Genomic DNA, 12,441 nt, shown 5'->3' on the forward strand with positions numbered 1-12,441 from the left:
GTCCACACTCACTGTTTCAGAAATACACCAATACATTCTCTTCTGAATTTTCATCCCCTATAATTTTATCACATTTATACCGTTACTCACAGAAAATGTTATACCAAATGTTCTTTTGCTAATGTTCTATTACCCTATCAGTTTCCCGCTGTCTGTTTCCACTGTTCCATTGTTCTTTTCCTCGGTCCTATTCCCTTAATGATACTTTGACTTTGTCTCCGCATAACTTCTCATAATGTAATCCATAACTGAGTTGTAACAAATCGTATTTCCATCATTTACAATGTATTGTAAGCCACACTGAGCCCGCAAATAGGTGGGAAAATGTGGGATACAAATGCAACAAAATAAATAAATAAAAATAACTGAAATGAATTGAATCCTAAGGACATGTCGTCTCCTGTTTTGCACGTTTGGATGGATTAGTAGACATAGATTTGTTTCCCCCACAAAAGATGACTTGATAGTTCTTGAGCTAATACTGAAATCCTGTAACTGCTGAAAATTGGCCCCCTTGCCTCTGAGAGATGGGTAGGATTTGTGATGAAATGGCAGGGCTCTGAGGGACAGGGAGGGACCTGCTGATTCCTCCTCGGTTATAAGCTTGGCTTGGGAGCTCATGGTGCCAGGCCTGCTGAGCTTCTTCTGCAGAATGGGGTGGAAGGCTGGAGGTTGCAAAAATCACATTACTGCTCTGGACAGATGCTGCATGTGGGATTTGGAGGTAGCATATGTGAAGTCGTATGTTCTTTGCATGATCTTCACTTGCTGTTTCCTCTAGGCTTGTGTATGAGGTGGGCTGTTGGAGCTTTCTTAACTCTTTTGGGAGGTGCTGGGAGCACTGTATTGTCACTGATGTGGAGAGATGCTGCATGCAATGGTAACTGTGTGCTGTCATGGAGAGTGGTCCCTCAGCCGCATGACACTCCCTCCCCTGCCACTGCCACTGATTCTTAAGAGAGGGTGGAGACTACAGTCTTGGAGCATTTTCCTTGTGATGGACTACATGCCAGGCCTCTCCCTGCACTGTCTATACCTATTTTGTAGGTTCTGAGATAAGAAGAACTAAACAGACCACCACTCTCTAACTCACCCAGTTTGGAGAAAGAATTCTAAAAATGTACAAATAAACAGAGAAACACAGGTTGACAGAAAAGGGTCACTTGGTCCACTCAGTCTGCTATGCTGTCACAGATTGTACTCGTTCTGTAGTCTCCCCTCTCTCTTTGTGTCTACCCCATATATGCTTGACTTTTGGTTCTTATAGCTCAGGGTTCTGGTGTACTGCAATTCCATGGCCACAGACGGACCTGTCACCCTGCAATTGCATGGTTGCCTGCAGAATCATGGAATCTGTGATCTTTATTTGCAGATGGTTCTCTCTCTCTGTCTCTCATCTGCTTGACTGCTGCTGACATGCATCATGCAACATACTGCACCTATCAAGACTGTTTCTGGGCACTGAATAACATTTTCTATTGCCTTTGATACTAGTGTCCCACAAACCAGTCTGAGCTCAGCAGCAGAGGAGGAAGGAGATGAATGCACTACCAACTCTCTTATTCATCTTACATAAAGGAGAAGAAGGGGTCAAAGGATCGGGAAGGGGAAGGTAGAACACTGGTGGGGAGAGAGCTGGGAAGGTGAGGGAAAATTGGAGGCATGTGAAAGAGGGCTGACTGAGGATTAAGGGAGTAAAGGGAGGAGCTTTAAGGAGGGGAGGGGAGATGATCAGTAGGGAGAGAGAGCTCCAAAAAGGGGGAGGATCAGTAGGGATAGGGCTCACAAGGAGAGGAATCAGTAGGGAAAAGGGAGCCTGGAGGGGGGGGGGGGGGATTGGCAGCATGGAATGTTGCTACTTATTGTTTGTGCCAGGTGCACCCCGACATAATAGCCCTGACAAAAAGCCCCAACAAAACAGCCTTGTAACAAAATAGCCCTTGACAAAATGGCCCCTTCCACAAAATAACTCTTGACAAAATAGCCCCCTTAACAAGATAGCCCACTAGAAAAAAAAATGCAGTGCCATATTCTGGGCAGCCTGATCTGGCCCTTTTGTCAGGGGGCTAATTTGTCAGGGTTATATTGTGGGCAGGGCCGTTTTGACAGTGGCTGTTATGTCAGGGACTATTATGTCGGGAGCTTTTCAGTTTGGGGCTTTTTTGTTGGGGCTATTTTGACCGGGTATTGTGCCGGGTACTTGTGGCCTGTATTAGCCACTGTTGGAAACAGGATACTGGGCTAGATGGACCATTGGTCTGAGCCAGTATGGTTACTGTTATGTTCTTATGATACTGGACTAGATGGACCATTGGTCTGAGCCAGTATGGTTACTGTTATGTTCTTATGATACTGGGCTAGATGGACCATTGGTCTGAGCTAGTAAGGCTGTTTTATCTTCTTCCCTTTCACGTTGAAGACTGCTTTTTTTGATAAACAGTAACATGTTCACACCACTGCCTCTCCTGTCTTTGGGTCATCACCGTCTAATGTAAATACTCAGCACCTGGGCCGGCTCTACCATTGAGCAGTTGTGGTGTTCGCATATGGCCCCACATTCATCCCCTACTGACATATACAAATGAGGCCCCACATCTTGCAGCATCCTCCGTGGGCCACCCCTGCTCACCTAAGAGTTCAGTTTCTGCTTTCTTCTCACCCCCCTGCCCAACCTTTAATAATAGCATTAACCCCTTCGATGTTCCTCTTTTCACTTATTCAGCTAAAGGAATTTTCTATTACCTGCTTAAAGTAATGGATTGGATTGTAGAGGTCTCTTCATTGCCAATCCCAGGAGGGAGGGGGAAGGAGATGCCTTTGTTTTTCCTCCGGTCCAGGGAAGCGAGAAAGGAGGATTGTGAGTGGGTGGGGAGTGGAGGAGGCAGGATATAGAAGGTGTAGTCCATGTGTTCCCCCTCTGCCTACCCAAAATACCTGAGGAGTGTGCATTGTACCTAGTGAGTTCCTGGGCTATGTGCTGCTATGTTTGAACTTTTTCTTCCTCCCTAGTTTCTCATGGTACTTTGTGTGCCTTCCTCCTCCTCCTGTGTCTCTCTGAATTTTCTTCTACTTTGGTTTGATTGTGCCCAGGGACGGCATTTGCACGGTGCAGCCAAGGCCAGTGCCCCAGGCCCCATGTCACAGGGAGCTGCAAGCCTGCTAAAGCTGAAAAAAGCACAGCCTGCTGGCAGGCTCTGAAGCCCCCACCCACATTTCTGCCCTGAGCCCAGCATGTCTGGCCCTGTTTATCCCACTCCTAAGTAAGAGCCAAGGTCTGAGATGAGCTGGAACCAGGCTCTGGACATGACTTTGTTATATAGGAGAATGGAAGAATCTTACTGGGGAGTGTTACTTGTGGTGCTTTTATGAGCTGCAGGCACTCCGGCCTGTGCATAACAGGGAATGTGGCCCTAATTGCGCCCTATAATTCTTCAGAACTTAGGCAGCTCCAGTTGACATTAAACACTGGTCTGTCTAGACTCTAGACTATACGTCAGATAACAGCACATTGCCGGAACCTGTTTAATCCTCCATCCAGAGCTAGGACTCTGGATGCTGGATTTGGGGCTTGGGGGAACTTTGGGACTTATGGATGTGGGATATTGTGTTCACCTCTTTCAGCATGTTGCCTGCTTTGTGTTCATTTATTTTTTGCCCTCAGGATTTGCTCTCTCCTGACTCTCAAGGACCGAAGTATAACTTTGTGTCCAGCCCAGCTCTGAATAAAACTGCTCAGCCATTTGGTTCCAGTGGGGTCCTGGAAAGCTCACAGTCCGCCTCAGTGACGAGACCCATGGCGTACACCCCCCCTCCGCTGGCCGCTGCTTTGCATCAGAACGGGTATGTCTGCATGTTTGGGGGGGGGGGGGGGGACAATGAAAACAGCTCAGCTGCCCAGCTGAAGTTTGGCTTCATCCTGCAGATGCAGTTCCAATGGTTTTCTCTGCCTTTTTGACACCCTGTTGATTAGTAGAGAAAGGGCACTGTGGAAGCAAAAACTTTATCTGTACGAGTGACTGCAGGGCCTTTATGTGAAGGGGGCCTGGCCCTGGTCTCTCTGGCACATGAGATCCATAGCTATGTATCGTTCCACTCTGCTGAGGTGGGGGGTGAGGGGATATTTCCATCATATGTTTATTCACTTTATAAAAATGAGCTTGATACACTCAAGCCAATAGTTTGTTTTGGCTTGAGTGTATCAAGATGGCAGCTACGGTTACTAGCTGGATGTTTTATCTGTTAGTATAGTGTGATATTGTCTGTTTTATTTTAACACTAAAGACCAATTATTTGTGCACAAATGTAAAACTCACATTGTGTGATGCTAATGAGTGGAGGTGATTTCAGGACTGAATTCTTAGCAGACATTTTAATGGGATCTGTGTGGATAGGTCATACGATTCAGGGAGAAGGATTGGTCTGCATACAGTGTGTGCGTTTCTCCCAAGCAACATCTCTTGGCTGTGCAGTCGGCATTTTCTATAGCTTGCTTGTTCTAGATGGCTGCAGGGTTGTCATCCCTTTCGTAATTCCTTCCAGTGGTCGCTTTTGCCATCTGGGTGGAGTGTGAACTTGTCCTTTGAAGTCACAAGTTTTCTCTTGCACTGTTTAGGCCTCCAGCTCTGTCAGAACAAATAAGTGCCAGGAACCTTCCTTCACAATTGTCAGGATGTGGTCCTAATTTTAGAAGCCCTTTCGGCACCTTCACTAGTACAGACCCTACATCTGCCCAGTAAGGGTCATTGGCATGAGCTGATTGGAACTAAAGAGCTCAGATCCAAAACCTGTACGTGCAAAAAGCTGATTTCCAGATAAATTAACTTTTTATTTACAAGAAGGAAGAAATGTTCATTGAATATCAAACACCTTGAGAATAAATGAATGCCTTTTAGTGCAAATTTCATGCAGTCTGCTATGCTGTCACAGACCGTACTTGTTCTGTAGTCTCCTCTCTCTCTTTGGCTCTAGCCCATATATGCTTCAATTCTGACACACTTTTGGTGCTTATAGCCAAGGGTCCTGGTGTGCTGCAATTCCACAGCCACAGAAAAGGGCACAGAGATGGGGCTGTCACCCTGCTATTGCATGGTTGCCTGCAGAATCATGGAATCTGTGATCTTCATTTGCTGATGCTTCTCTTTCTCTCTCTCTCTCTCTCTCTGATCTCATATGAAGGCAGTCTGCTTCAAGTGGTAACTCATTTTTGGAAAAAAATGTACTTAGCAGGTTTTGGAACCAAGTTGTTCAATTTCCCTCTACCCAGGGGCTGTGAGTGGCGTCTCTGAAGCAGAAGCTGGGCTTTGAGTATTGTGTGTTGCAGGCCAGTCCTTAGATTTTAATGTTATTTATTGATTTTACCCATCATATTTCAAAGAGCTTTAACTGCTGGGAGGTACATTTTATCTTTCATTATTGGATCTAGAACATAATGTACTCAAGCTCCAGTGTCAGTTTGTCAAATAGAAGAGCTGCTTTGTAAAAGAACACAAGTGGTTGTGTCATATGCTCTTCTCCCTGAACTGAGTAGATCGAGGAAATAATTAGGGAGGGTCATAGAGAGAAACCAGATCCAGGAAGGTGGGCGTGGTGACAGAGGCAAAGGGGAATCTAGTGCCAGTTACAGGGCAGAGAGCTATGGGGTCTATCCATTGTCCAGCAAGGGGCAATAGGATCGCCTTCTAGGGCAGTTGACAGTGCCTGTGACGGGTTGAAGGACCCCTGTCTCTCTTGAGTTTGGCTTTGTTGGTGTTGGCTAAGTTAATCATATAGCCATCTTTTCTGGGCCCTTGTGGACAGGGACCTGTGTCTGTGACTAGTCTGTTTTGGGTCCCAGGTGGGCTGACCTGTACACCGTATTCCTGCCAAATATATGCTTATTCATCTGACCCAGCCATAGTACAGAATGCTGATTACATAGGAAGACACATTGGCTGCTGGTTTCATGTGCTCCACAATTTTTCAACATCCGCAGCATTTAGAGCGGGTTGAATAGGCTCCGCTGACTGTCCCAAATGCATTAAAATCAAGGGGGATAACATTTTAACGAGTAGAGGGGAGGGAGGGTTGGGGGGGAGGGGGGTATAGGAGTGGGAAGGGTAATGTTCAATGTATAATAGAGGGACATGTGTATTATTAGATAGGAGAACAATCCTTTGAAGGAGCACATTAAGAGGACCCACCAGTAAATATTGTTGGGATAATACACTGAGTAAAACACGAGTTATAAATATTGGAGTTTCATATAAAAGTGTATTGTTAATAGTTATGCATTGTACAGTAATTATACATGTACACATTATAGATATAGGAGTAGACAAGAAGGAAGGGATAGGGGAGAAAAGTTTGGAAAACATTGATGATGGACATTTCAGGTTTAGTAATATGTACTAGACTTTGCTGTTATACGATTTATATTGACTGAGATGGAATTGTATACCATGTGACCTCATCAATAAAAAATTGTTGAAAAAAAAAAATCAAGGGGGATCTGGGACATATGCTTTGGTACTGTCCTAAGATACATACATTTGGGGGTTTTGTGGTAAGATATTTACAGGCCATTTTAGATCAGACATTTAAGTATCTCCCAGTAGGTTGGGTATTGGGGAAAGGGGATGACTTAGGAGTAGTTGGGAAGGGAGCTCAGTTATTTCTTCAGAAGGTTAGAGTGATTGCTTTAAAATGTATGCTGGGATCATGGACACAGAGTTCGGCCCCTTCTTTTTGGGAATGGAAAAACTAGGTGCATGCATTACTTTTACTGGAAAATCAGAGTGCTAATCTTCTCCTAGAAATTAAAAAAAAAAACATTTGTACAAGTTGGGAACCTTATATTCATCTTTAGTGCATAAGTACATAAGTGTTGCCATACTGGGACAGACTGGAGGTCCATCAAGCCCAGTATCCTGTTTCCAACAGTTACCAATCCAGGTCACAAGTACTTGGCAAGATCCCAAAACAGTACAATACATTTTATGCTGCTTATCCTAGAAATAAGCAGAAGTTTGGTGGTTAACTCACTAGGGTGATAATTTACATTGTTATGTGATTATGTTTGGTGACCTAGGTGGGAGGGTGGGGGGTTAGTTTATAGTGTTTGGTGTCTTATGTGACTCGTGGAGGGGCATTTTCAATATGATGTCTAAGTTGGACTTTGGATGTTTGTGCTAAATGTCCCAAATTCAAATAGAAAAACATGACCATTTTCAAAACCACAAAAAGTCTATCTTTTTTTTTGAAAATACCGTTTGTAACAAGGTTTTGTGCTCTGTGCATTTATTTTTTCAGGCCATTTTTGCAAAAAAACAAACAAACAAAACCTTACATGTGAAAACGTAGAAAATCAAGCCATTGGGATATAGGAGAGGCCAGAAATTTTAGTAGACCGGTTCCCCAGACATCCCAGGAGAGTAATGGGGCACCCTAGGGGGCACTGCTGTGGACTTCATATAAATGCTACCAGGTACACGTCTCGCTATTGCTCCCTTATCTTGTCTGCTAAGCCCTCAAAAACCCACTAGTCCCAACTGTATACCACTACAATAGCCCTTATGGGTGAAGGGGGCACCTATATGTGGGTACAATGGGTTTCTGGTGAGTTTTGGAGGGCTCACAGTTTTCACCACAAGTGTAACGTATGGGCCTGGGTCCACCTGTCTAGAGTGCACTGCACCCACCACTACACTACTTCAGGGACCTGCATGCTGCTCTAATGGACTTGGCTATATCTTCTGATGCTGTCATAGAGGCTAGTGAGTACTATTTTTATTCACATATTTTTTTCACTCAACGTGTAATTAAACTCTGGAATTCACTGCCAGAGAATGTAGTAAAACCAGTTAGCTTAGCGGGATTTCAAAAAGGTTTGGATGGCTTCCTAAAGGAAAAGTCTATAGACCATTATTAACATGGACTAGGGGAAAATCCACTGCTTATTTCTGGGATACAATACACAAACTAGTAGAAATTGTAATAAGAGTATCTGAAGGCTTGCAAATAGATATATATAGCACTATAGTGTAAAGGGACAGTCTCGTATGGTCACCGGGGTAATTTTTTATCACCATTATAGGTGAACCCCTATTCTGTGACAGTTGTAGTCATCGACTGACCTCCTCCTGCCTCTGTTTTCAGTTTCTTTTGTTTGCTTTTTCTGTGAAAAAGCTTTTGGAAGATTAAATCTGTTTTCTATATTTTTGTCTTTAAATGTCTCGTGGCACTGTTATTGCTTTTTTACACTTCAAGACCTCTATCTACTCCCTTATAGAATCATATACCTGACGGTGTTGGAAACCCGTCCCAGCTGTACTCATTGTAACCAGACAATTGCAATCAACACTTATCTGTGCGTCCAGGTGCTAATGTTGCCCCGACAGGTGCCTGTTTCGCTCCGTGTGGCCTTTTCAAGGGATAATCGCACTTAGGACTAGAGAGCTGCACGGTTTCCGTCCCCGCGGGAATCCCGCGGAACCCGCGGGATTCCCGCGGGGACGGAGGCAGTTCCTGCGGGGTTCCCGCGGGGATGGAAGCAGTTCTGCGGGGTTCCCGCGGGGACGGAGGCAGTTCCTGTGGGTTCCCGCGGGGATAGAACCAGTTCTGTGGGCTTCCCGTGGAAGTGTAAGCTGCACCTGCACCAGCCTCTCATCTACCGAATACCAATTTATTTGAGTGCTGTCTCCTCCTCCTCCTCCTCCTCCTCTTCTTCCTTGCTTTAATAGCATAAATGTGGAAAGTCTTCCATTAAGGAGGTGGTAGAGTCACAAATGATGACGGAATTCAAAAAGGAGTGGGATGAACACAGAGGATCTCTAATTAGAAAATGGAAGTTATATAAAAGCTAACCTTAAATGGCTGCATGTGTGTGGATATGTCAAGTGACACTTAGATGGTGACTCTGGCTGTGATGAACTAGAGCTGATACCTGGCAGACTTGTATGGTCTGTGTCTCATACATGGCAATCTGGTGTAGGATGGGCTGGAAAGGGCTTAGACAGCAACTTCAGTGGCTGGAACATGAGGACAGTGCTGGACAGACTTTTACGGTCTGTGTCCCACAAATGAGAACATGAATAGGCTGGAGTGGGCTTCGATGGCAACTCCAGCAGTTGGAACATAAGGATGGGGCCAGATAGACTTCTGTGGTCTTTGTTCCAGAAACACGAAAGAAAAACCATAATCAAGTATATAATATCACACTCGTTGATTTAATGATGAATTGATCATGAGTGTGACTATTGGGCAGAGTGGATGGACCGTTCAGGTCTATTTGCTGTCACTTACTATGTTACTATTAATCCTCTTTGCTCCCAGGCTGGTGCACAGACCTCAGCTCTGACACAGGCACGAGAATCAGATGTCACCTGACCTACTGCCGCGTGCATGTGGCGGCCTCTCAGCACACACTGCCAGTGAATCAGAGACAAATCTTACATGTGCGCACCAGAGTTCCAAGTTCCAACTTCCGTTCCTTCCTTGCCTACAGTGCTGTGGCTCAAATCCAGAAAGAGACTGAGGGAGCTGACTGGAACTTTCTTTTATGTACTATTAAATTCTTACGGGGATGGGTGGGATGGGTTAAATTCTTGCGGGGATGGGTGGGGACGGGTTGGGATGGTTTAAATATTTGCGGGGATGGGTGGGGATGGGTAAGATTCCAGTGGGGATGGGTGGGGACGGGTAAGATTCCAGCAGGGACGGGCGGGGATGGGTAAGATTTCTGTCCCCGTGCAACTCTCTACTTAGGACCTAAAACAGTGGAATACAAATTGGTCAAAGCTGTACATCTGATGTTATTCTGGTGTAAATAAATACCATAACTTCTGGCTCACAGTCTCACAGCCTCCGTGTTTGCTCATAGCCCTTTGTAATTCAGTCATGGTGGCATTTTATAGGCAATTGCGTTTCATGCAAACAAATTTGCTCATCAGATGCAGATTTTAAATCACAAGCTCAGGATTTCAATAGGAAACTGATACAGCGTAAATATCCACAGAAGACTCTAAGGAGCATACACCCATGCGAAATACAACAATAGAGATCTGTTGCTTCAGGCTAAACAGCAAGTGACAACATCTGATCCAGTTATGACATTTGTCATGAGGTTTGCACCAGGTCAGTGGCGTTCCTAGGCTGGCTGACACCAGGGGCGGATCGCCAATGCGCCCCCCCCCCCGGGTGCATTTGTACCTGTTGGGGGGGGGGTGCTGCGCGCCTGTCAGCTCCGAGTCCGCTCATTCCCTGCTGCTCCCTCTGCCCTGGAACAGGAAGTAACCTGTTCCGTGCAGAGAGAGCAGCAGGGAGGGAACAAGCGGATTCAGCCAACAGGTGCGCAGCACCCCCCAGCGGCGTGCACCCGGGGCGGACCGCCCCCACTGCCCCCCCTTGGTACGCCACTGCACCAGGTGTAGAGAAGGCAGCCCACATTATTCAGCAACATTGGGACGTGATGAGATCTCACCCATTGCTTACACAGCATAGACTAAGAACAGCATTTTCACGGGCAAAAAATTTAAAAGAAATATTACCGAGTGGGGATCCGCAGTCTGCGGCGGTCACTATTGGGCATGTGAAATGTGGTAGGTCCAATTGCAAAATGTGTACCTCAACTATAGAATGCAACAGTTTCAAACACAATGAGAGGACATATCAGCTGAGACATAACACCACCTGCCGTACCCCATATATTGTATACTACATCGTCTGTCCGTGTAACAAAGTGTGTATTGGTAACACTAGCAGGCCATTGAATGCCAGAATGATTGAGCATCGGTCCCGGATCACAGCGCGGAACATAGGTGCACCATTAGTGCAGCACTGCATTCAGAACAATCATTCAGCAGACACCCTTAAATGTATGGCGATTGACCATGTCACATTAACTACTAGGGGAGGAGACCAGAATAGAAAAGTATTAGAGCAAGAGACTTTTTGGATCTATCATCTAGATACCTTGGAACCGAAGGGACTCAATACATATATTCATTGGGGGTGTTTTATGTGAGGCACCTTCTGATACAACATAGGTAGCGTCAGCAACTGGAAACCGGATATGCATGAAACGCAATTGCCTATAAAATGCCGTCATGACTGAATTACAAAGGGCTATGAGCAAACGCGGAGGCTGTGATGTGAGACTGTGAGCCAGAAGTTATGGTATTTATTTACACCAGAATAACATCAGATGTATAGCGTTGACCATATTCCACTCTTTTAGGTCCTGAGTGCGATTATCCCTTGAAAAAGCCACACGGAGCGAAACAGGCACCTGTTGGGGCAACATTAGTATCTGGACGCACAGATAAGTGTTGATTGCAATTGTTTGGTTACAATGAGTACAGCCGGGACGGGTTTCCAACACTGTGGGATATATGATTCTATAAGGGAGTAGATAGAGATCTTGAAGCGTAAAAAAGCAATAACAGCGCCACAAGACATTTAAAGACAAAAATATAGAAAATAGATTTAATCTTCCAAAAAAAGTTTCACAGAAAAAGTGAACAAAAGAAACTGAAGACAGGGGCAGGAGGGGGTCAGTTGATGATTACAACTGTCACAGAATAGGGGCTCACCTATACTGGTGATAAAAAATTACCCCGGTGACCATACGAGACTGTCCCTTTACACCAGGGCTTTTTTGAGGGGGTACTTGGGGTACTGAGTACCGGCACCTTTTCCATTGTCTGCTAAAATCAACCCATGGTTCCCAAGTTTTAATAAAAGAGCTCAGGCTCTACATACCAATTCTGCCTTGTCATAGATTCTGTGACTGGTTGCAGGGGGCCTGGCTATTGTGGGGTGGGTCCCTCAGTGATCACCCCACCTCTGAAGGGTGACCTGGCATTTGAGTAGCAGCACCTTTTTCGCTAGAAAAAATGCACTGCTTTACACTATATAGTGCTATATAGATCTATTTGCAAGCCTTCAGATACTCCTTTTACAATTTCTACTAGTTTGTATATTGTATGCTTAAGAAGTAGTAGTAGATTATTGCCACAGTAGATTGACAGTATTTCTAGGATAAGCAGCATAAAATGTGTTGTACTTTTTGGGGATCTTGCCAGGTACTTGTGACCTGGATTGGTCACTGTTAGAAACAGGATGCTGGGCTTGATGGACCTTCGGTCTGTCCCAGTGTGGCAATACTTACAGTGGGGGAAATAAGTATTTGATCCCTTGCTGATTTTGTAAGTTTGCCCACTGACAAAGACATGAGCAGCCCATAATTGAAGGGTAGGTTATTGGTAACAGTGAGAGATAGCACATCACAAATTAAATCCGGAAAATCACATTGTGGAAAGTATATGAATTTATTTGCATTCTGCAGAGGGAAATAAGTATTTAATCCCTCTGGCAAACAAGACCTAATACTTGGTGGCAAAACCCTTGTTGGCAAGCACAGCGGTCAGACGTCTTCTGTAGTTGATGATGAGGTTTGCACACATG

General features: G+C 45.1%; 1 protein-coding gene across 5 annotated transcripts in view; it reads left to right on the forward strand.

Annotated features, from left to right (window-relative positions):
- PDLIM7 (PDZ and LIM domain 7) overlaps window positions 1-12,441 on the forward strand; it is a 68,309-nt gene that overhangs the window by 23,247 nt on the left and 32,621 nt on the right. For all 5 annotated transcript variants that reach the window (XR_003943058.1, XR_003943057.1, XM_030211289.1 and 2 more), the window contains exon 5: window positions 3,662-3,840. Coding sequence is in view for 3 of the 5 variants with exons in the window: in XM_030211289.1 (XP_030067149.1) it covers window positions 3,662-3,840 (179 nt within the window). In the remaining 2 variants the exon portion in view is untranslated. The remainder of the gene's footprint in view (window positions 1-3,661; window positions 3,841-12,441) is intronic.

This window comes from Microcaecilia unicolor, chromosome 8, assembly GCF_901765095.1.
Source record: "Microcaecilia unicolor chromosome 8, aMicUni1.1, whole genome shotgun sequence".
NCBI classification, from domain to species: Eukaryota; Metazoa; Chordata; class Amphibia; order Gymnophiona; family Siphonopidae; genus Microcaecilia; species Microcaecilia unicolor.